Consider the following 20,427-nt stretch of genomic DNA (forward strand, 5'->3'; position numbering starts at 1 on the left):
CGGGCAAAAATAAGCATTTAATGTTTCAGGTCCTGGGTTAAGTATTTTCCATACATAGTCTGTGAAGCAGGGATGATTCCCCATCTTCCAGAGAAGGACAATGAATCTCAGTAGTAACTTGCCCCAAATCGTTGAGGCAGAACCAGAGCCTGGCTACTTAGCAGTGTGGTCTCCTGGCTCCTGTGCTTTTCTCAGGTGCAACCGTGAGAACCACAATTCCACTTCTGGGTACATACCAAAAGGCAGTAAAAGCAGGCACTTGAACAGGTATTTATACATCAACATTAAAAGCAGCATTATTCACAATAGCCAAAAGACAGAAACAACCCAAATATTCACTGGGTGAATGGATCAACAAAACATGGAAAATACAGGTTATGGAATATTATTCAGCTCTAAAAAGGAATAAAATTCCGATACATGTTATAATATGGACGAATCCTGAAGACATGTTAAGTGAAAAAAGAGGCACTAAAGGACAAGTACTGTATGATTCTACTTACATGAAGTACCTAGAACAGTAAAATTCTTAGAAACAGAAAACAGAAAAACATTTACCTAGAAAAATGGGCTAAAGGAAGAGAGAGTGGGAAATCACTGCATAATGGCTAGTTTGTTTGGAGGATGTAAAGTTCTAGATAGTAGTGATGGTAGTGTAACAGTATGAATGTTCTGTTACTCATCTACACAACTTAAAAATGGTTAAGACAGCAAATTTTCTGTTGTATATATTTTACAATAAAAAAATGTGGCTAGTGTGAAGAACTGAATTTTTAAGTTTAATTAAAGTATTTTTAAAATCCAATACTTGGGGCGCCTGGGTGGCTCAGTGGGTTGGGGCCTCTGCCTTCGGCTCAAGTCATGATCCCAGGGTCCTGGGATCGAGCCCCATATCGGGCTCTCTGCTCCCTGGGGAGCCTGCTTCCTCCTCTCTCTCTCTGCCTGCCTCTCTGCCTACTTGTGATCTCTGTCTGTCAAATAAATAAATAAAATCTTAAAAAAAAAAACCAAAAACACTAAAGTATGCTTGACACATGTATGAAATTTTGTAGTCTCCCACTATGTAAAGAATCTGTTACTTGAAGTAAAGGAAAATATAACCTCACATATATTTGAAATGCCAGCTGTTTCCAAGACTGGGGCAATGTTAATGTAGCATTCTCCTTTCACTACCAGGAGAAAAGCATATTTTACACCTCAAGCCTAATTTTACATTGTAAATTATAGAGCCTTTAAATAATCCTAAGTATTTATCTAAATACAGAATACCTACAGAAACGAGTTGTGTTCATAAAGTATATATTAAATCAAAAGTACATGTCAATACTACCAAAATGGTTTTATTTTTGTCACTGACAACAAGCATAATGGTATCATCAACTGCCAATTGTATCATCACAATTTGTTTTGATTTTTTTAAATAGTACTGAAGTATGCATTAAAAATATATGTTTACATTTAACACTTAAAGAAGCTCTCTGTAAACATAATGCCTTCTCAATATATTTTCCTGCTTTGTATCATACATAAATAACCTACAAAATAATAAATAAAACTATTAACTCTTGTGGCCTAAGAGTATATACCAATTCTGGAGCTTGACAAAAATGTTCTCTTTATGATTTTCTGGGTAACAACATACAGAACATACAGTGTTTACTACCAAATAAATGACTTACCACAAGTCATTATTGTCTCCCAACTGAGTCTGCCAATAATACACCTTCCAGGGTCCTTGGTAAAGATGCTAGGTGCTTACAAAGTCTAAATAATCACGACTAGATTTTACAACAGAAGGCTGTCACTTAATTACTAATACTAAGCCTTACTTTGTCTGAAGTACAAAAATGCTGCTAAAGAGTAAAAACTTGTACTATCATTTAAATGGAAGCTAACAAAATCTAAAATAAAACCAGATTAAAATCCTATCACTCTTGGATAAAATATTCTATCGAGATTTTGCTACAGAACAGAATTAACACTATCCTTCATTTTCCAAAATTCATTTTGAACCATCGCTTTGATTATCTAAAACTTTCAGGGAAAAAATAATGACACAAAAAGTGACCTTGGAAAGGAATACTTATAATTCCTGATACACAACACTTGATTATATAGTTTTTGTTTAATGAACAGACTCTTTATTCCTTCAGAAAATATTATTTGTTGACAGATTCTTCCTATTTAGTGATTAGATAACCACTCAAGATATATTAGGTAACTACTCAAACGATTTTTATGTAATAAAATTAAAGAATTATGCATATTGGAAATATTTCATTATGCATTATTTTTTAGGCCATCATTTACAGAGTATAGAACTTAGAAAGAAAAATATTACCAATTAATATTTTCATTAAATTTAAATGGTTCAAATGACAATAATGAGCACTACCATTACTTTTAAAATCTAAGTTTCTAAGTTTTATTTTTCAGTCAATACAAAAAATGATCTGGTTCTTATTGTTAAGGGCCAGGAAAACTTTCCTGTTTAAAAAACTAAATATTCTTTAAGGAGAACAGGTTAAAACAAATGATTTCTGTGCTCTTATAAAAAAGATTCTGATATACGCTGTAAATCTAAATCAAATTTCACAAATGGTGGCTGAAATTCTGTCAACTTTTAGCCCAATACAACACAAATCCACAGTTATTTTGCATAAACAATTCAAAATTAAATTTTATAATGGAAATGTCAACAAGTCATAACTACTACATTACTTCTGATGGGTTCCACTATACTTTAACCAGGCACAGCAGATGTGCACATCTGATAGACTGCTTAGAAAATTAAAGCTATCAGAGCTATAAATAAGGAATACATAAATATGAATACAGCGATGCCAACGCATTAGAGCTGTTAAAAAAAAGTAGGATGTGATATAAACACATCTGATAGTTCTCTCTGTAAGCCATTTTCCACTGATTTATAAAGCTATGGTTTTATAATTCTTTTAAAAAGGAAAATGTTTCTACAATGCTGCATGCAGTAATTTCATTGTACATTCCTGACTACAATGCAATCTTTAAATTCTCTTGAAGAGCTTGACGTATCTCATCAGGATTTCTCCAGAAAGTCAGCTTGTCATATTTTCAGCAGCCTAGAACAAGAAAGTAAGTTTCATTATAATAAAACCACGAAAAAAGAGAAACCATGGAGATATATTTGTCAATACTGCATTGTCATTAACAAACGATGCCTCCTCCACATATCCACTTTTAGGAGGATAATGCAGTGAGGTTTTCACTTTTTGCAGTACATCAGAACTACCTCTTGAACTGACTGCTAGGCTAACAGTGGAAAATTGTTGCATCGTATTAAATAATACAATTAACATAAAAATACACTGCTATCTGAAAAACTGACCCAAGCAGACCTTCTCCACACACTGTATCCACCTTATCCAGTCTTTATTGGCTTGTCTGTTTCTGCATGTTTCATTATAGCGTGAAAAGGGGATTAAGAATGAAAAAAACCTGTTAGAAAGTAGAGGAAAAAAGGGGAAAAGGGAATAATGGGCACAGGGCTAACCTATACCATGGTTACCTATACCATGAACTATTATACTTTCTCTGATTATTCTGCAGAAATTTTCAGACACCATGTAAGTCATCGGTAAATGATTTGAGACATTTCTTTTCCCTCTTAAAAGATTTATTTATTGATTTTAGAGAGACAAGAGTGACTGCACACACATGCGCTCAGGGAGGGACAGAGGGAGAGAAGCAGACTCCCTGCGTGGCTTAGTTAGCCTGGTAAGGAGCCCAGTGGAGGCTTGATCTCACAACACTGAGATCATGAGCTGAGCTGAAATCAAGAGTCAGATGCTCAACTGACTGAGCCTACCCAGGCGCCCCTTGATACATATTTCTAAAAAAGATAAGGATTTAAACAAGTAATTTCCTAATGCCAAATATGAATATGATGGTTTTAGCTAAGTTTAATTTTAGAGATACACAGTAAACTTTTAATTCATTTACATTTCAACTTTTTTTTTTTAAGATTTTATTTATTTATTTGACAGAGAGAGATTACAAGTAGGCAGAAAGGCAGGCAGAGAGGAGGAGCCCCGATGCGGGGGCTCGATCCCAGGATACTGGGATCATGACCTGAGCCAAAGGCAGAGGCTTTAAGCCACTGAGCCACCCAGGCGCCCTACATTTCAACTTCTTAATTAAAACTTTTAAGTTAATACTTTTAAGTTTAGCCTAAATTCAGAGCCCTTTCATGAAAATCCCTTAACATGCTGGGAAAATTGTAGTTAACTCAATCTGAAACATTCTCTTTGCAATCAGCAGAACCTACCTTGTTTGCCCATATAGTTGGCTACTCTAATTAGCCTTTTGCTTCTTTGGGTTTATTATTTACAAGGATTAGAAACTAGTTTGGAGAAAATCTCCCTCTTTCCAAAGGCTTCTTATTTCTTTCTACCCTTAAAAGTTCTTACATTAGCTTTAGCTGCAAACCTTTAGTCTCCTTCCTAACCCCATTCTCAATATTACTTACTTCAAAGAAGACTTGAAATAATATAAACAATTTTAGAATGTTTTAAAAATTAAAATACCTTAATTCTAATGCAATTTAATTTGTCTGGTCCCATTCCATTTTCATACTAATTTTAGAGATTCTCCTCCAAGAAACAGACAATGAAACAAGTATTTTCACCTAAACTAAGAAAGCCATCAACCTTGTACAGCATTCCTCTTATAGGAATATAGCACTCCTCTGTTTGAAAGGAAAGCAATGGCTTCCTAAAGAGCTTCAGTTACCATTAGAGACTCCAAAATTTCATAAGCATCGGCCCTGGGAAAAACCAACTTTAGCAATCTTCCCACACTTTGCTTTCCTGTATAAGTTTATTCTCTCCTATGGGAGGATGGGTAGGGACACAAGACTTATTAAATCCCTTATTTCTCTCCCAACTCCAAATTGTACAGCTCCAGTGTCCTCACACCATTCAAACCTTCCTACAGCGAGGAGATGCATCACTGCCCCTAGGAACAGTGATCATACAGGACAGCTCCAAGAGAAAGGGCAAGGCTTATTAGTGTAAAGTGCATCAATAATAGTCCATTTCAAGGCACCTTGGTACTAAAGTAGAAGATACATGAAGAAGGTTTTGCCCAAAATTTCTGAAGCCACAATATGTAAATGATTGCCTATACATAAATATTAGCCTTGAGAAGGCAATACTAAAGTTCAGTGTTTGATAGAATCATTCATAAAAATAAAGCCTATTTTATCTATAAATGTATTCATTAAAAGACATGGAAACCGAAAAAAAGATAGTCTATTTTTAAGAACTGTACCTCAATTAACAGTCCTACTTATGCTGTGGGAGATATATACAATGTGGCACATCTACTGATGCAAAGAAACTGACGCATGTGACACACAATCAGCTTCTTTTAGTATAAATGATTTAACAATATCAATATACAAACTGTGAGTAAGACAAAACAATTAATGAAAAACTGTTGCAATTTTCTACATAGTTAACTAAAGAACAAAGGAAAAACTGGATATTTTAGAACAATAGCCCCTTGCAATATTTCAGGATGTCCTTGAATTATTCTATTTATTTGACAGACAGAGATCACAAGTAGGCAGAGAGGCAGACAGAGAGAGGAGGAAGCAGGCTCCCTGCTGAGCAGAGAGCCCGATGCGGGGCTCAATCCCAGGACTCTGGGATCATGACCTGAGCCGAAGGCAGAGGCTTTAACCCACTGAGCCATCCGGATGCCCCTATTTTACACATTCTAAGAGAGGTTAAGTACCATGTAAGGAAATTCTAATCACTAGGATTTCTAGGCAAAGGCAGTAGAACACAACAGGGACAGTTTTTCCTTACTCTATTATTAGTTCTGAAAGAACCAGACAAAAAATAAAGTGAGAAATTAATTAGCAGCATACCCAAAAAGGAGAAAACCACCATCTGCTTTAAAAGTCTAAAGGGTGGCCAAGGAAAGCTAGGTATGGTTCACAGTGCAGCTCAGAGCTAACCAGCTCCCAATCCCAACCTACCAGTAGCAAGTAAGAGAAAATAAGCACATGTGAAAGGTTATTCCTTAATCCATGAAGTGTATTATTTTTTATTTTTAAAGTAGCATGACAGAATGGTGTTCACCAAATGTTGCTGATTATCTCTTGGGTGGTTCTGAATTATTTATTTCCTTCTTTATATTTTGGTATTTAAATACTTTAAAATTATGAGCACTTTTAAATAAAAATTATAAACAGATTTCAAAAATTCCTTTAAAGAAAAAAGTTCTAATTAACAGATTTTTCTTCTTTGCTAGGCACTTTTCAGAATTCTCCTCCCCATCTAGTTTTAATGAGAAACTGGCATTCTGGCTGCTGTTTATGGAGAAATATGTTTGTGTGTGTCTGTGAGACTAATCTTCCATTCAACGGGTAATGCGTTCTGATTTTGTTTATCTTAATTATTGATTTTGCCTCCTGTACCTCACTACAGTCCACTATTCTCACTATGGTCCACTATTCTCACTATGGAGTAACTAGCATGTTCAAAGCTAAAAAAGCTATGTCAAGTAAGTAAATTCTGAATCTCCTATCCTAAAACCTTGAGTTTATTTTGAGGAAGGAAGTGCTATGCCAAAGCACTTGTCAGTTTCTCTTTTATCCCATCAGCTAGGTTATTTATCTCTGGTTCCTGTATGGCACTGAAAATGCATTATAATATGAAAACTTCATGTTCTTTTGCCTCCCTCTGCTCTGACAAATTCCAACATAAACAACAAAAATTCAAGCAGTTGTGTGAGATGTTTATTAAATAAATTATTTTCCAATAGCATTTCAGAAATTTACTGATCAAACACTATGACGTTGCATTTTATTTTGAATAGCAGGATTATGAGAGAATACTAAACCAGGGAGTGTTCCCATATATCAGTCCATTATTCTAATCACATTTTACCCTTTCTCAAAAAGCAGGCTTAGATATTTTTTTAGAACTTATTGTAGGTAAAAACTTAGTAGTTAACAGCTCTGAAGTCAGAGTCCAAGTTCAAATCTCAGCTCAACTCCTTCTCAGTAAGTCCTTGGGAGAAGCTGGCCACCACAAGCTTCAGTTTCCTCAGCAGTAAACTACTAACAGCAGTTAGCAGTACACTATCATTGCTGTGACTCAAAGTACCCAGAAACATTATTTATTCTTATAGTATTCAGCTATTTTTCTTTCTGTCATATGAAAGCACAGTTGAGTTTAAAAAGAAACAAAGTTTGAATAGTTCCTATAAAGATTTAAAAATATGACTAAAAGAAATTAGCAACCTATATGCACATCTAACAAAGGGTTCACATTCAGAATATTTAAGACTACCAATACAAAAGAAAAAACAGACAACCCAGAAAAAAATGGAAAAACTACTTGAAAAGTATCTCGTAAGAGAAAATGGCCAAAAAACATGTAAAAAAACACATTCAACCTCATTGGTACTAGGAGAAATACAAATAAAACCACCTAAGAAACCCATACACACCCACCAAAATGACTAAAATTAAAAACACAATAAGTATTGGTGAGATTTGGGGCACGAAAGGGAAACTCACATGCTGCTCATGGAAACAGAAACACAACTACTTTAGAAAAGTTTGGCTTTATCTATTCAAGTTGAAGATAAAGATTACCTAAAACCCAAGCAACCTGATTTGTAGATACACACCATTGAGCAGAAACGCAGGCCCAGATGCATCAGGAGACACGCACAACTAGGCTCATAGCTCATAGTCCTAACAGCCCCATACTGGAAGCAATCGAATATCCACTCACAGAAGAAAGGATAACTGAATAGTAGTATATTTGTACAATGAAGCATTATTTCAGTGAAAAGGACTGTATCACAGCCACACACAACATAAACAAATCTCCGGAGTGCCTGGGATCCGCAAACAGAATCTGCTTGACATTCTCAAGGGAACTTGTAGGGCTCTAGCAATGAAAATTGTACAGATATTCTCTTTATGATAGAGTTTTGCTCTGTAAATGTCTTCTGTTTACCTTTCTGTGTTTCAAGTTTTAAAAATCTTGAGGCACCTGGGTGGCTCAGTTGTTAAGCATCTGCCTTCAGCTCAGGTCATGATCCCAGGGTCCTGGGTTCGAGCCCCACATTGGGCTCCCTGCTCTGTGGGAAGCCTGCTTTTCCCTCTCCCACTCCCCCTGCTTGTGTTCTCTTTCTTGTGTCTCTGTCAAATAAAAATCTTTAAAAAAAATAAAGTTTAAAAATTCTTCAAAACAATCCAATTCACTGGAATTTACTAGAGATTGACTAAATTTGAGATGGGTAAACTACATGTATTATAGTTTTGTTTTCTCAAAGGAAAAAAAAAAGCTGGAGAAAAGTCACTTTGTCCTTGCACAAGTTTTCAGAGGGACTAAGTTGAATCAGTATCTGTAGTGAGTTACTGTTATATAAACATGGAAATAAAATCACCCAAGATTTTAAATCATGTAAGCAGAGTAAGAGAGAGACTATACTTTTCCTGTTTCCAATGTGAGCAACTAAAAAGTGGTGAGTTTGTATTTGGAAAAAGGTGGTCCTCTGGGCCCACAGTGGCTGTGCAGCCAATTGGCCTCAGCAGTCCCTTCTTCTCAGAGCTACGATGTGCCATTCTTCCCTTTTCTTTTCTTTTCTTTCTTTCTTTCTTTCTTTTTTTTTTTTTAAGATTTTATTTTTTTGACAGACAGATCACAAGTAGGCAGAGAGGCAGGTGGAGAGAGGGGAGGAAGCAGGCTCCCTGCTGAGCAGAGAGCCCGATGAAGGGCTCGATCCCAGGACCCTGAGACCATGACCTGAGCCGAAGGTAGAGGCTTAACCCACTGAGCCAATCAGGCACCCCAATTCTTCCCTTTTCTTGAAGGAGAAACACATGATCACAGACATGTAGGCCTACTGGCCAGTTTCCTTCCTGCAGAATCCAGGTACAGAATTCCAGCTTTCCTTTATTTTGTCTGGGTTCCTTTCAGTCAAGTCCAAGACGGCTGACTACATTTATAAATCACACATCCAATCTCCTCACCAGAGCCACACCTCTGGGTTTTCTCTCTAGAGCATGCTCTCTAGGCAAGGCTGAGAATTTTCCAAATCAAGTGCTGGTTCCTTTTCGCTTACCAGTTCCTTCCTTGATTTCTCAATCATCTTCTATCTTAAGTAGCAGGGAGAAATTTTGCTCTTATACTTTCCGCACTTTGCTAGGAAATTTCCTCAGCTAAATGTCCAAGTTCATCATTTACAAGTTTTATTTTTCTTCCACTTGTAAAACATAATTCAGCCATGTGCTGTCATTTTATAATAAGGACAACCTTCCTACCACTGCTGAATAATATGTTCCTTACGAGATCTCACCTGAAGCCCCTTTAATGTCCATTATTTCCAGCAACATTCTGCTCATCATGAAATATGTACAACACAATAAGACAATTAAAGCCTTCCCTACTGCTCTTCTCTCCTTTCTGAGCCCCTACCAGAATTGCCTTTAATGTCCCGAGTTCTACCAACACTTTCTTCAATGAAATCTGGGTCCTTTCTATTAAGTATGTAAAATTTTCCAACTTCTACTCAACACTTAACTCCAAAGCCACTTCCTGACTTGTAGATATCTGTTACAACAGCACCCCACTTGCTAATAGTGAAACCTGTACTAGCTTTCTAGGGCTGCCATTACCAACTGCCATAAACTGGGTGACTTAAAACAACAGAAATTTATTTTCTCGCAGTTCTAAAGGCCAGAAGTTCCAAATTACAGAGTCAGAAGGCTCTAGCAGAAGATCCTTGCCTCTTCGTAGCTTCTGATGGCTGTCAACAATCCTAGGCCACTACTGCAATCTCTGCCTCCACTGTCACAAGGCTGTGTCTGTGTCTGGGTCTCCACATGGTGCTCTCTTGGGTGTATCTGTCCAAATTTCCCTCGTCGTATAAGGACATCCGTTATCCATTATGATCTTATCTTAACTTGATTATACTTGCTGATAAACAATTTCCAAATTAGGTCACATTCACAGGTACTAGCCTTGTACAAATCGTTTTGGGCACAGACACAATTTTACTCACAAGGAAAATTCTAAACATACCTGGAGACTTCTGTGAAGAGAAAATGTGGTCCATGATAGTAGCAATTTTTGTAACTGAACATCTGCTACTAAGTTCTGTTTTCAGAATTTCTGATGGTGACAAAAGCTAGTTTAATAGTATTTGAGTAGGATCTTTCACATAAACTCATTAACCATCTTCTAAACAAAAGAATCTTTCTTTAGAATGAACTAACACACAAACTCTAACCTTTAGTGCTTCAGTGGCCTTGCGAAGTTCCTTAATAACCGACGATAAAGCTTCTGGATTAATTCCTTGTTCACAAAGCCGTACACAAATAGACAGAGTTTCCATATCTAAGCCAGTATTCAAAATTCTTGAAATTTCCAGCAGAACTGAAAAAGACACAGAAGAAACTTCAAAAAAAATTACAGTAAAAAAATGTATACAACAATACGTTGGTTTTAGTTCATAGAATACTGCACAGTACCAAAGAACTAGCACAACATCACTAGATTTTGAAATTGTCATGTAATACAGAAATACACTTATACCCTACCTCCACATAACTGCTCTTTTACACTTTGATTTATAGTCTACCATTTACTACTTAAATATATGCATCATAATTAGGATTATTCTGAACATTTCTCCATTTTTAGTACGCTTTTACAATGTAATTTAGTTTCATAACATCCCGTTTTATGAAAACACATACATTACTTAACTATCCTACTATTTTAAGAGTTAAGTGGGTCTCATTTTTCCCCACTGAAATAATCCTATGATAAGCATCTGTACATGATAACTTCATTTTATTTCATTAGGATAAATTCCTAAAAGTGGAACTGCTCAGTAATATACATATTTAAGCCTTTAAGAGTACTTAGAATCTTCTACAATTTGACAAAGTAATCATGTCCATTAAAATATAATAGTAAAAAATGAAAGCTTATTTTTTAACTTCATTTTTTATAATACTTCATTTTACTATAGTTTATAAAAATAATTGACATAAGAAACACGAGCAAAGAGAAGCACAGAATATAAATACATCGGCTTCATTAAATTTTGTTTTATGGTGGTTGGTCCCCAGAGCATGTTTAGAATTTGTTAAAGTCAATGGTCAACATGTTATCTATGGCTTCCTGTAATATTTTCCCTTGGCATTATACTTAGAAAGTTATTCTCCATGCAAAGATTATATAATTATCCACCAGTATTCCCTTCCATCACTTCAAAGTTTATTTCCTGCCTGCCTATAAACATTTAACTCCCTGGAGTTTGGGTAGAAGATAGGATCTAACCTCACCTCCCCAAAATAAGCCCATTTCCTCAACATTATTTATTGAGTGATCTCTCCTTCTACTACTTGGTTAAGATGTCACTTTTATTACATAGTAAATTCCCATTTATCTATGGATCTGTTGCATCTCTATCTTATGTCAGAACCATGATTGTAATTACAAACATTTATCAACATACAGAAGGTTAAACATTCTTTGTTATCTTTCCTTTCACAAGCTTCTTTATTCTTTCAGCGAACTTAAAAGATCTTGATCAAGGGGCACCTGGGTGGCTCAGGTGGTTATGCATCAGACTCTTGATTTCAGTTTACGTTATGATCTCAGTGTTGTGAGATCCAGCCCCGCATTTCAGCATTTCCTCCCTGGGCGCGGAGCCTTCTTAAGATTCTCTTTCTCCCTCTCGCTCTCTGCTCCTCCCCCTGCCTCTTTCCCTCTCTAAAAATCTTAATCAATTCCAAGCACGAAGTCCATTTGGATTCTGACTTGAATTGCATAAAAACTATGTTATTTTGGGATGAATGGGAAAGTTAACAATTTTGAAGGATACATGAAGTCCAACTCCTTCAAAAAACTAACATCCAAGAAAAACAAAAAACAAAAACCATCCCATGATGTTTATGGGATGGGTCCTTCTCACTTCTTCATATCAGACATTTATTTTCATCTCCAGAATCTCAAGGTTTTTTTTTATTTTAAATGTCTTCTGTGCCTATACTTAACTTTTTGAATACATGGGAATACAGTTTTAATGCCCTTGTCCATCTAATTCTAATATCTGTGTCAGTTTCAGGCCTGTTTCAACTGACTGATTTTTCTATCATGGCTTGTATTTTCCAGCTTTGCATACTTAATAATTTTTAATTAGATGCTTGACATTGTAAATTTTACCTTGCTGGTTGCTATTTTTATATTTCTATATTCTTTTTTAGAATATTTTCAAACATATTCTTGAGCTTTGTAATGAGATGCAGTTATCTCATTATTTCATGACGTTTGATACTTTTGAGTCTCTTAAGATATATAGTCAGGATCAGAGCTCTGTTTAGCGTACAGCTAATTGTTTCTCATCACTGAGGCAACACCCTCCTGAGTGCTCTACTAAATGCCTCGTGAATTACGAAGTCTTCCATTCTGGCTGGTAGATACAAGCAGTTTTCAGCCTTTGGTGAGCACTGTGTACTGTTCCCTCTAATTCTTCCGGATGCCTTTCCTAGCTTTGTAATGTGCTAATCAAATGCTCTGCTAATTTGAGGGGAACCCTCTGACTGGTCTCCAGAATTCTCTCTCTGTAAGCTCTTTCCTCTCGGGTATTCTGTCCTACAAACTCTACCTGCTTTGGTCTTCCTGGATTCTGAACTCCTTCTGCTAACCCTGGGGGTCCACACCACTCCCCAACTGCGCTAAGGCCTGGAAACTTTCTGAAGGTACCAAGAGCAGGCAACGATTGGGCTCTCTTCATTTACTGTCTCTGGGATCACTGCCCTTTACCATCTGATGTCCAGTGCCCTGAAAATCATTATTTTGTCTGGGTTTTTGTTTTTGTTTTTTCCAGGTTGAAGTGTAAATCCAGTTTTGTTACTCCATCTTGGCTGGAAGCTGACAGTCCTTTCTGTTTCATTTCTTCAGTTTTGACAAGCCGACATATCAATACTGCTCTTCAGCTATATGCAGGCGGTCATTCATGTTATCTGCTGATTTTATTTCAATAACTCTATTTTAAGATTTCTAATCCTCCCCCATTAATTTCTTGTCCTTATTTCAGTTAAATGCTTTTTTATAACCACTTATTTTGTGGCTATTGTTTCTGCCTTTACTTACTGAACCTATATTCTTATCTTTGGCTATTTCTGAGATCTGTGTTTTCTGTTTCTTCAAGTTCAAGCAAGCACCAAAAGAGTGGTAAGGGTCTGCTCTCTACAGCACCTGACTTCAAATTTCACCTTCATTACTTGATAGGCAAGGCTACCTTTCTTTTATTTATTTTTTTAAAGCTTTATATAGGAAGAAAGAAAGAGAGCAGCCAGCAGAGGGAGAAGCAGACTCCTGGCTAAGCAAGGAGCCCGATTTGAGATTCAATCCCAGGACCCTGGGATCATGACCCGAACTGAAGGCAGACACTTAGCCAACTGAGCCACCTGGGTGTCTCAAAAGGTAACCTTTCTGTGCCTTTACTTTATCACACTGTGAAATAGGGCTAATAGTACTTCTTTTACAGGATCATTGTGAGGATTATAAGACATACTCAGAATGCTGTGTCCACTGGCATCTAGTGCACAAACAGCTATTATTACTACCTTCTCTTTTTTCAGTTCTCATGCGAGTTATTTGTTTTTCAACTACCTTAGGTACTTAGTGATTTCCGCCTGGAAGCTCCTCTTCAACAATCAGTACTTGCTGTTCTGAACGGGTGAAGCATCCTTGGATGGGCAGTCTCACACTGGTCTCAGGCCTCTGGCACAGACCTAGCGGAAGCACACTGGCTCCAGAGCCACAGACATGCGGACGGTACTTCCCAATTCCTGGCCATGGCAGATGGTACATTTCTGGCCCCAGCTTCACTCAGGCAGGGCAAAGTGGTTTGTCAGGTTCCATTCCCAGTCTCCTACTGTGGTTCCCATCTGCTCCTCTTTGGGGGAAAACCTCTCCCCTTCTAACCAGGAGATTTCCCTTTCTTGTTTTTGAACATGGCTGTGACAATAACTGCATTTTTGTATTGTTTCCTGTCATTTTTATATGCTTCGAGCAGAAGGTTTTAGCCAAGTGCTCCATCATCATCAATTTTGGTAGTGAACCACTGATTTCTTTAATTTTGAGTTCTGTCTTCACAAATGCATTCTACCTTGCTTTGGTATATTCTAGGTGATTAGTGTAAATGTTCTAGAATATGACTTATTTTTATTTTGTAACCAGCCACCTTAACAAATTCTACTGAAGTTTTTCAGTTAATTCTCGTTTTCTAATTAGATAATCATTTTACCTATAAATAATAGTTTCATACCCTTCCTAACAGTCTTTTCCTTTTATAATCCTGCATTATTTGCTTAAACTTTCATATCAGTGGTTAGAAAAAATTCAGTGAAAGTAAGCATTTCTAATTTTATTTGGAATGCTTTCAACACTAACATTAAGGATGATGGTAATTTCATACAGCTATCCTCTGGCGTGTTAACAATGTACTATTGTCTTTTGCTAAGACTTTAAAATTAGAGAAAAAGTACCGAGTCTTATGAATACCTTTTCATCAAACACTGAAATAACCAGGTAGCTTTTTCCCTTTGACAGGAATGAAAGAACACATTACACTGACAGACTGTATTCACAGCTGAAGAACAGTGAGCATGGGAAATCCCTACTTTTAAAGTCAGCAGTTAGCAAACTTGCTCTTTATATGGAAGTAGCTGTTACCTTATCCCTCAAGTTGTTCACTGTAAACAGACTGCTGAGAAAGAGAAGGAATAAAGAGAAGCCAGGGCCTTGCGTTTTTGGCCTGCTGAGCAAGAACATACGGGTATGATCAGGGCTCAAGCTGCATCTCCCAATAGTGACATTGCAGGACTTCTGACACTTAAAGAGGCGATAGAGCTTCCGTTGAGGCACTCTCCCTTGCAACCCAGCCACCAAGTGGGAGGAAACCCACATGTTCCAGACAACAGCCCCTGCTGCAGGCATGTCAACTAGAAGACTGTGAGGGAGGAAGCTTCAGCACTAACTGCAATGCATTAGAGGCCCTCTATGAGAATTACCCTGATAAGCCTAGTCAACCCAGAACCATGAGAGACAAGTAATTGTTTTATACAAGTCTGGGATGGTTTGTTATGCAGCAGCAAACGAAAACATGTACTCTCTGACCCTACTCCAGGTCTCCAACATTATCACCATCATCAGCATCACCATTATCTGTTGCTAAAATTCTCCTTTCCAGTTTTCTCTTCATGGTAGACCCCATCTATCAATGCTCTGCTTATTCCTGACTTCATGCCTTAGTTCATGCTTTTCTCCTGTGTCTTTTCTCTTTTCTCCATGTAACTCTATGCTCTCTTTCGGGTCCATCTCAGGACTAGTATTTCCTTCCTTTAAGCTTTCTTGTAAAATGTATGTAGATCTTTGCCTCCTAACTTCAAAAGCCATCTATAATAAGTACTTCTGCAGTGCCTACTGTATAATTGGCCCTTAGGTGTATTCTGTGCCTACTACACTACTGCTGGGAATATAGTTGTGGAAAAGACAGATACAGTCCCAATCAATCCTCATGGAATTACATTCTACGAAAGAGAGATACTAAATAATAACTGATCCTATTTAAATGGGAAAGAGGGATAAGAAAAGCACACCTCCAAAACAAATTAGAAGGGTGTCTTACATAGTTGTGAAAGATAGTGTTTAGGCAAGACTTGTGTGAAGAAGTGACAAGTAAGTTTACACTTCAAGAGTGACAAGAAATCAACCTACCTAATGCAGAGGTAGGAAGAAGTGCTAGAAGAGTGAGAGGGAAAATAACAGTTTGTGCAAAAGTTCCCTGACTAAAAAGAACTTGGTAAAGAACCTTTCATAGATCCAAAAGGTTCTTCATGTAAAGGCAATGTAATTACAGGAGCAGCATAAGTGTAAAATATGAGAAAAGACAAGACACAAACACCCACTAAGGCTCTACTAAAGATTTTAGAACTTCAGGAAGCTATTAATGAACATAAAAATGGGAGTATGACAATCAGATTTTCATTTTTAAAAGACTCTGGTTGCATAATAGGGTATGGATCTTGAAAAGAGACAGAAAACCTACGGAGAGGGAGTCCAGTTAAGTTACTGTCATCTTGGGGACAGATAAGTAGATGGCATGGACAGGAGAGATTAGGACAAGTGGTCAAATCTGAGATGAAGCAAGAACTGAAAGGGCTTAGTGAGGAACAGAAGGTAGGGGAGGTAAAAGAAAGCAATAAAGATTCCTAGCTTTCCTTCCCCCATGAGTAACTAGACTGACAGCCTAGGGACCATATATTTGTTTCACCGACACCACCTTATACACTGTGAACTCTCTTAACTCCTTCTTCTAGTTTACTACCTGATATATAATAAAGTAGCCCTACACTGAAACCCTCTGGTAAGGAAGAGGTTCATTTTTATTATAATTATAAAGAACATGATTACTAGTAGTAATTGGAGGCACAAGGAAAATTTAAAATATACAAAAATAACAAAGTATGAAACTATTAATATAGTATCTAAAATTTCAAAACTTTGAAAAACAAGAGGCAAGTGAGTACACTGGAGAACAGAGAGAGAGGTAGTAGAAAAGACCAACATTTTAAAGAAGGAATCTGGAAGAGAATGTTGAGGACTAAAAAATGAGAGCAGGGGATTGATACAAGAGCTTATACTAAATCAGGGCTAGGATGAGTCAGGTTCCTTTCAGACTGAGCCACACAGATATATTAAAAAGTCTACCTATTTTTGAAATATCATTATCAAAATGCTTTCATTTCACAACAAAAATATAAGTGTTTATAGCTGAGTTTTACAACCCTGAAATCATTCAGATCCATTAAAAGATTAAATTACTGGGGCACCTGGGTGGCTCAGTCAGTTAAGCATCTGCCTTCGGCTTCGGTCATGACTGGGATGGAGCCCCGCATCGAGTTCCCAGCTCAGCGGGCTGTCTGCTTCTCCCTCTGCCATTCACCCCACTTATGCTTGTGTTCACCCACTCTTTCTCTTCCTCTGAAGTAAATAAAAATCTTTTAAAACCAAAAAGATTAAACTACTGTTAGCCGACTCTAGTACTGATGGGAGAGAAGTAGTGAGGAAGATGAGAATATACTAAATCTTGAAAGTGCAGAGTCAGACTCAAACTTCTGACTCTCATGGCTAGATTTAAATAGAGTGAAACCCCGCATTGACAAAATTTCAAATAATAATGTTACTTAGGTATTTCTGTCTAGCCCCTTGGCTGCGCTAAAGTTTTATTTCTGGGAATGAATGTGGAGGAACTTGGGACTATAAAATGATAACATGGGGACACCTGGGTGGCTCAGTCGGGTAAGCATCTGACTTAGGCTCAGGTCATGATCTCAGGATTCTGGGGTTCCCCGGAGAAGGGAATCCATTCCCAACAGAGAGTCTGCCTCTCCCTCTAGGCACCACTCCACTAGTGCATGGCTGTGCATGTGCTAATAAATAAATAAAATCTTCAAAAATAAAATAAAATGACAACATGTAGAATTTTTCCAGTTCAGTGTATGGTCAATTATTTACAGTGTGCTTTTGTGTTTACCTTTGGGCTTCAATTATTATAGACAACATGGAACATCCATTAACTTTGGAGTAATTCAACTTCTCATTTTATATGACTCTCCTGGACTTCAATTATGGCATGACAGCAGGGATTTTCTAGAAGTTCAGAATTCTAATGGACATGATAGTCCCTAGCTGCCACATTTAACAAATGATGATTCACTGCCAACTGGGGTCTTCCCATCTTGAGGTTTGTAGGTGAACTGTGTGTTAGAGGAGCAGTGTTCTCTAAGAAACACAGCCTCTCATTGAATTTTGTTTTAAATCTGTTATTTCTTCACTTTGTCATGTTCTTACACTCAATAATCTTCATTTTACATATACTTCTCTCAGTAAAAATCCTGATCCAACCAATACAATCAGTCCTCATTTGTACATCAATAGTTCCACCAGAGATTAAAATGGGAGTTTCCATCCAAATGGGATCCTATGGCCGTATAATAAGGAAGCTGAGCATAGCTAACAAAACCTGACAGAAGTGAGGCCTCATACTCTCCATTCGTTTAAAACAAACACTGACTTCCAAGCAAAGGTGTAAGTCAATACAACCATCACCCACTTTTTGAAAGTTTGTCTTACTCCACTCTGCTTGTACAGAAGATTTATATTAGTAGATATTTTTGCTCCAAAAGCAATCCGAGTTTTCACTTTTATGAAAAAAGGCAAAAATGAAAATAGTGTTCAGTGTTTATTTGTGGTAAGCCATCACAGGGCATGACCGTAGCACTTAGAGTGTCACTGCCAAGCTCCTTCCCCAGGAACTACATTGAACATCTCACCATCAAGCTGCCAGAGCTCTGAACTGTGTCTGGAAGCATCTGTGCTTTATCTGTATTTATTTTGTGCATCTGTTAACAAGATATGTCCTAAGATATCAGAAAAACCTAAGAAAGGTTATTTTTTTGGTCTGTGAACACTCAAAAATTTTTTTTCCATATGAATCAATACTAACTGCTTCACTCTACACCATTTTGGCTTTAGGAAAGATTTCATGGAAATGCTCTGCTTTCAGATACTGGGGAAACGTATAATGTGGTACATCAAGAAGGAAGAGAAACAGGATTAATATGGTGTTAAGAATAAAATCTGGGGCGCCTTGGTGGTTCAGTCAGTTGAGCGTCCAACTCCTGATTTCAGCTCAGGTCTTATCTCAGGGAGGTGGGATGAAGCTCCGCCCCCCAAGAGCGGAGTCCACTTGTACCTCTCCCTCTGTTCCTCACCCCTTCTAAAACTAATGAATAAAATAAACAATTAAATTCTACTTTTGGAGAAACAGCAAAATAGATATTTGGTATGTAAAAAATGAGATGCAAATGTTCCAATAATATAAGTAGGTCTGGAAAAAGAAAGCACCAACCCTTGCAGAAAAAACCTAAAGTCTTACTGGAAGCCCCATAAGGAGTGGCTGAATCAGTAAGTGGAGCCTACAGTGAAACAGACCGGGAGACAGAGCCGGGAGGCCGACACTACCGAGTGAGAATTGCAGTTACGTTTCAATAGAGATGGAGACTAATGTCAATATCCCCTGGAAAATGAAAAAAAAAAAAAAGGCAATATTTAACACCCATCAAAACCATCTAAGTGGATGTGAATAATATGGAGACAAAGGAGTCTGCAAGTGGGGCGTACATGCAATATAACACAAAGGTAATAACAACTATCTTTTGATTCATTATCTTCGATATGCCTTTACCTGGTCTGTGGGTATTTAATATCCACAAGAACCTTAGGAGGAAGTGACCTCATTTTATAGAAAAGAGAGACCCAGGCTCACTGGAGTAGTCGTAGTATCTTGTCCAAACTCACCCCCAGGAGTAGAAAGTGGCGGAACCAGCATCAGAGAGTAGAGAGAGGGTAACTCCAGGACACGTGTGCGCGGGCTTGACACCCACGACCCTTGGGGCGCGACCACAAGTAAATACACCTACAGCCTCGGACACCGGCGTCGCGGGCTCCAAGACGAAACGGAGCAATTCCGCAGATGGGGCGACCTGCTCACTCGCCCCTTATTTAAGAAGAGCCTAGTTTAGGGCCAGAGACGAAGGACACAGCGGTGACCAAACACACGAGGCTACGGTCCGCACGAGGCTTACAGTCTTGAAGAGGGTTCCCGCTCGGGATAGAGAGAGACAAGGGCGCTCTCCGCACCCCGCGCCGCGCCGCGCCGCACCTGAAGCCGGGTCCCCAGGAAAGCAGGCCGGGCCTCCGCCGCGGCCGAGGGGCGTGGCGCGCGGGGAGCGGGAGACGCGCGAGTTCCGCGCGGGAGGCACGAGGCGCGCGCCCGGCTGACGTGAGGGCTGGAACGTCGTGCGCGCGACAAACTACGCAAGAGCGAAGAGACAACTCTCAAAGGATGGCATCATCCGCACTACGGTCCTGGCGGGTCCCGTGGGAGGACCCCCCAAGGATGCCCCTTGGGGCAGGAAGTGTACCCCAAGTCATTCTTGGCTTACCGCCGCCTGGGCGCCCTGGCTGCGGGACACGGAGACAAGGTAAAGGGGGAGAAAGAGGCACTCACCGTCCATGGTCTCCCTCACCGCATTCAGATTCGCCGCCGCTGCCGCCGCCGCCCCGGCACCGCTGCTACTCGCCATGGCGGAGGCCGAGGGAGGCGGGAGAAGGGCCTGACCCGGAACTGGAGCGCCTTCCTTTCTCCTGGGCAATCACACCACGCGTCCCCCGCTCACGCCGGGCAGGCTCCGCCCCTCGCGCTCGTCGCCGGCGTGAGGCTGCGTTGATTTAAATTTGGAGCCTCGTTACTCTGCGCGGAATGCGAAGCGAG

The 20,427-nt window shown here is 38.6% G+C and overlaps 1 protein-coding gene across 2 annotated transcripts; it reads right to left on the bottom strand.

Annotated features, from left to right (window-relative positions):
* Window positions 1–1,324: 1,324 nt before the first annotated feature.
* Window positions 1,325–20,295, bottom strand: MZT1 (mitotic spindle organizing protein 1). 2 transcript variants are annotated; one of them, XM_082701282.1, is made up of 3 exons: window positions 20,164–20,295; window positions 10,300–10,445; window positions 1,325–3,101 (listed from the first exon to the last, which is right to left on the bottom strand). In XM_082701282.1, exons 1-3 carry the CDS (start codon window positions 20,237–20,239, stop codon window positions 3,078–3,080), a joined length of 246 nt encoding a protein of 81 aa, XP_082557408.1. In that variant the 5' UTR covers window positions 20,240–20,295; the 3' UTR covers window positions 1,325–3,077. The 2 variants fall into 2 exon arrangements, 1 of the variants encoding a protein (XP_082557408.1); XR_014303456.1 differs by lacking the exon at window positions 1,325–3,101 and adding an exon at window positions 6,775–7,459 and having other exon boundaries at window positions 9,458–10,445.
* Window positions 20,296–20,427: the final 132 nt, after the last annotated feature.

The sequence above is a fragment of the Mustela nivalis genome (genome assembly GCF_964662115.1).
Source record: "Mustela nivalis genome assembly, chromosome: 15".
Classification (NCBI taxonomy): Eukaryota; Metazoa; Chordata; class Mammalia; order Carnivora; family Mustelidae; genus Mustela; species Mustela nivalis.

Coding starts and splice junctions, on each gene's coding strand:
- MZT1 (XM_082701282.1), bottom strand. CDS start 20,239: ATGGCGAGTAGCAGCGGTGCCGGGGCGGCGGCGGCAGCGGCGGCGAAT. Junction 10,446..20,163: donor GGTGAGGGAGACCATGGACG/GTGAGTGCCTCT, acceptor TGTCTTTTTCAG/TTCTGCTGGAAATTTCAAGA. Junction 3,102..10,299: donor AGGCCACTGAAGCACTAAAG/GTTAGAGTTTGT, acceptor TTCTTGTTCTAG/GCTGCTGAAAATATGACAAG.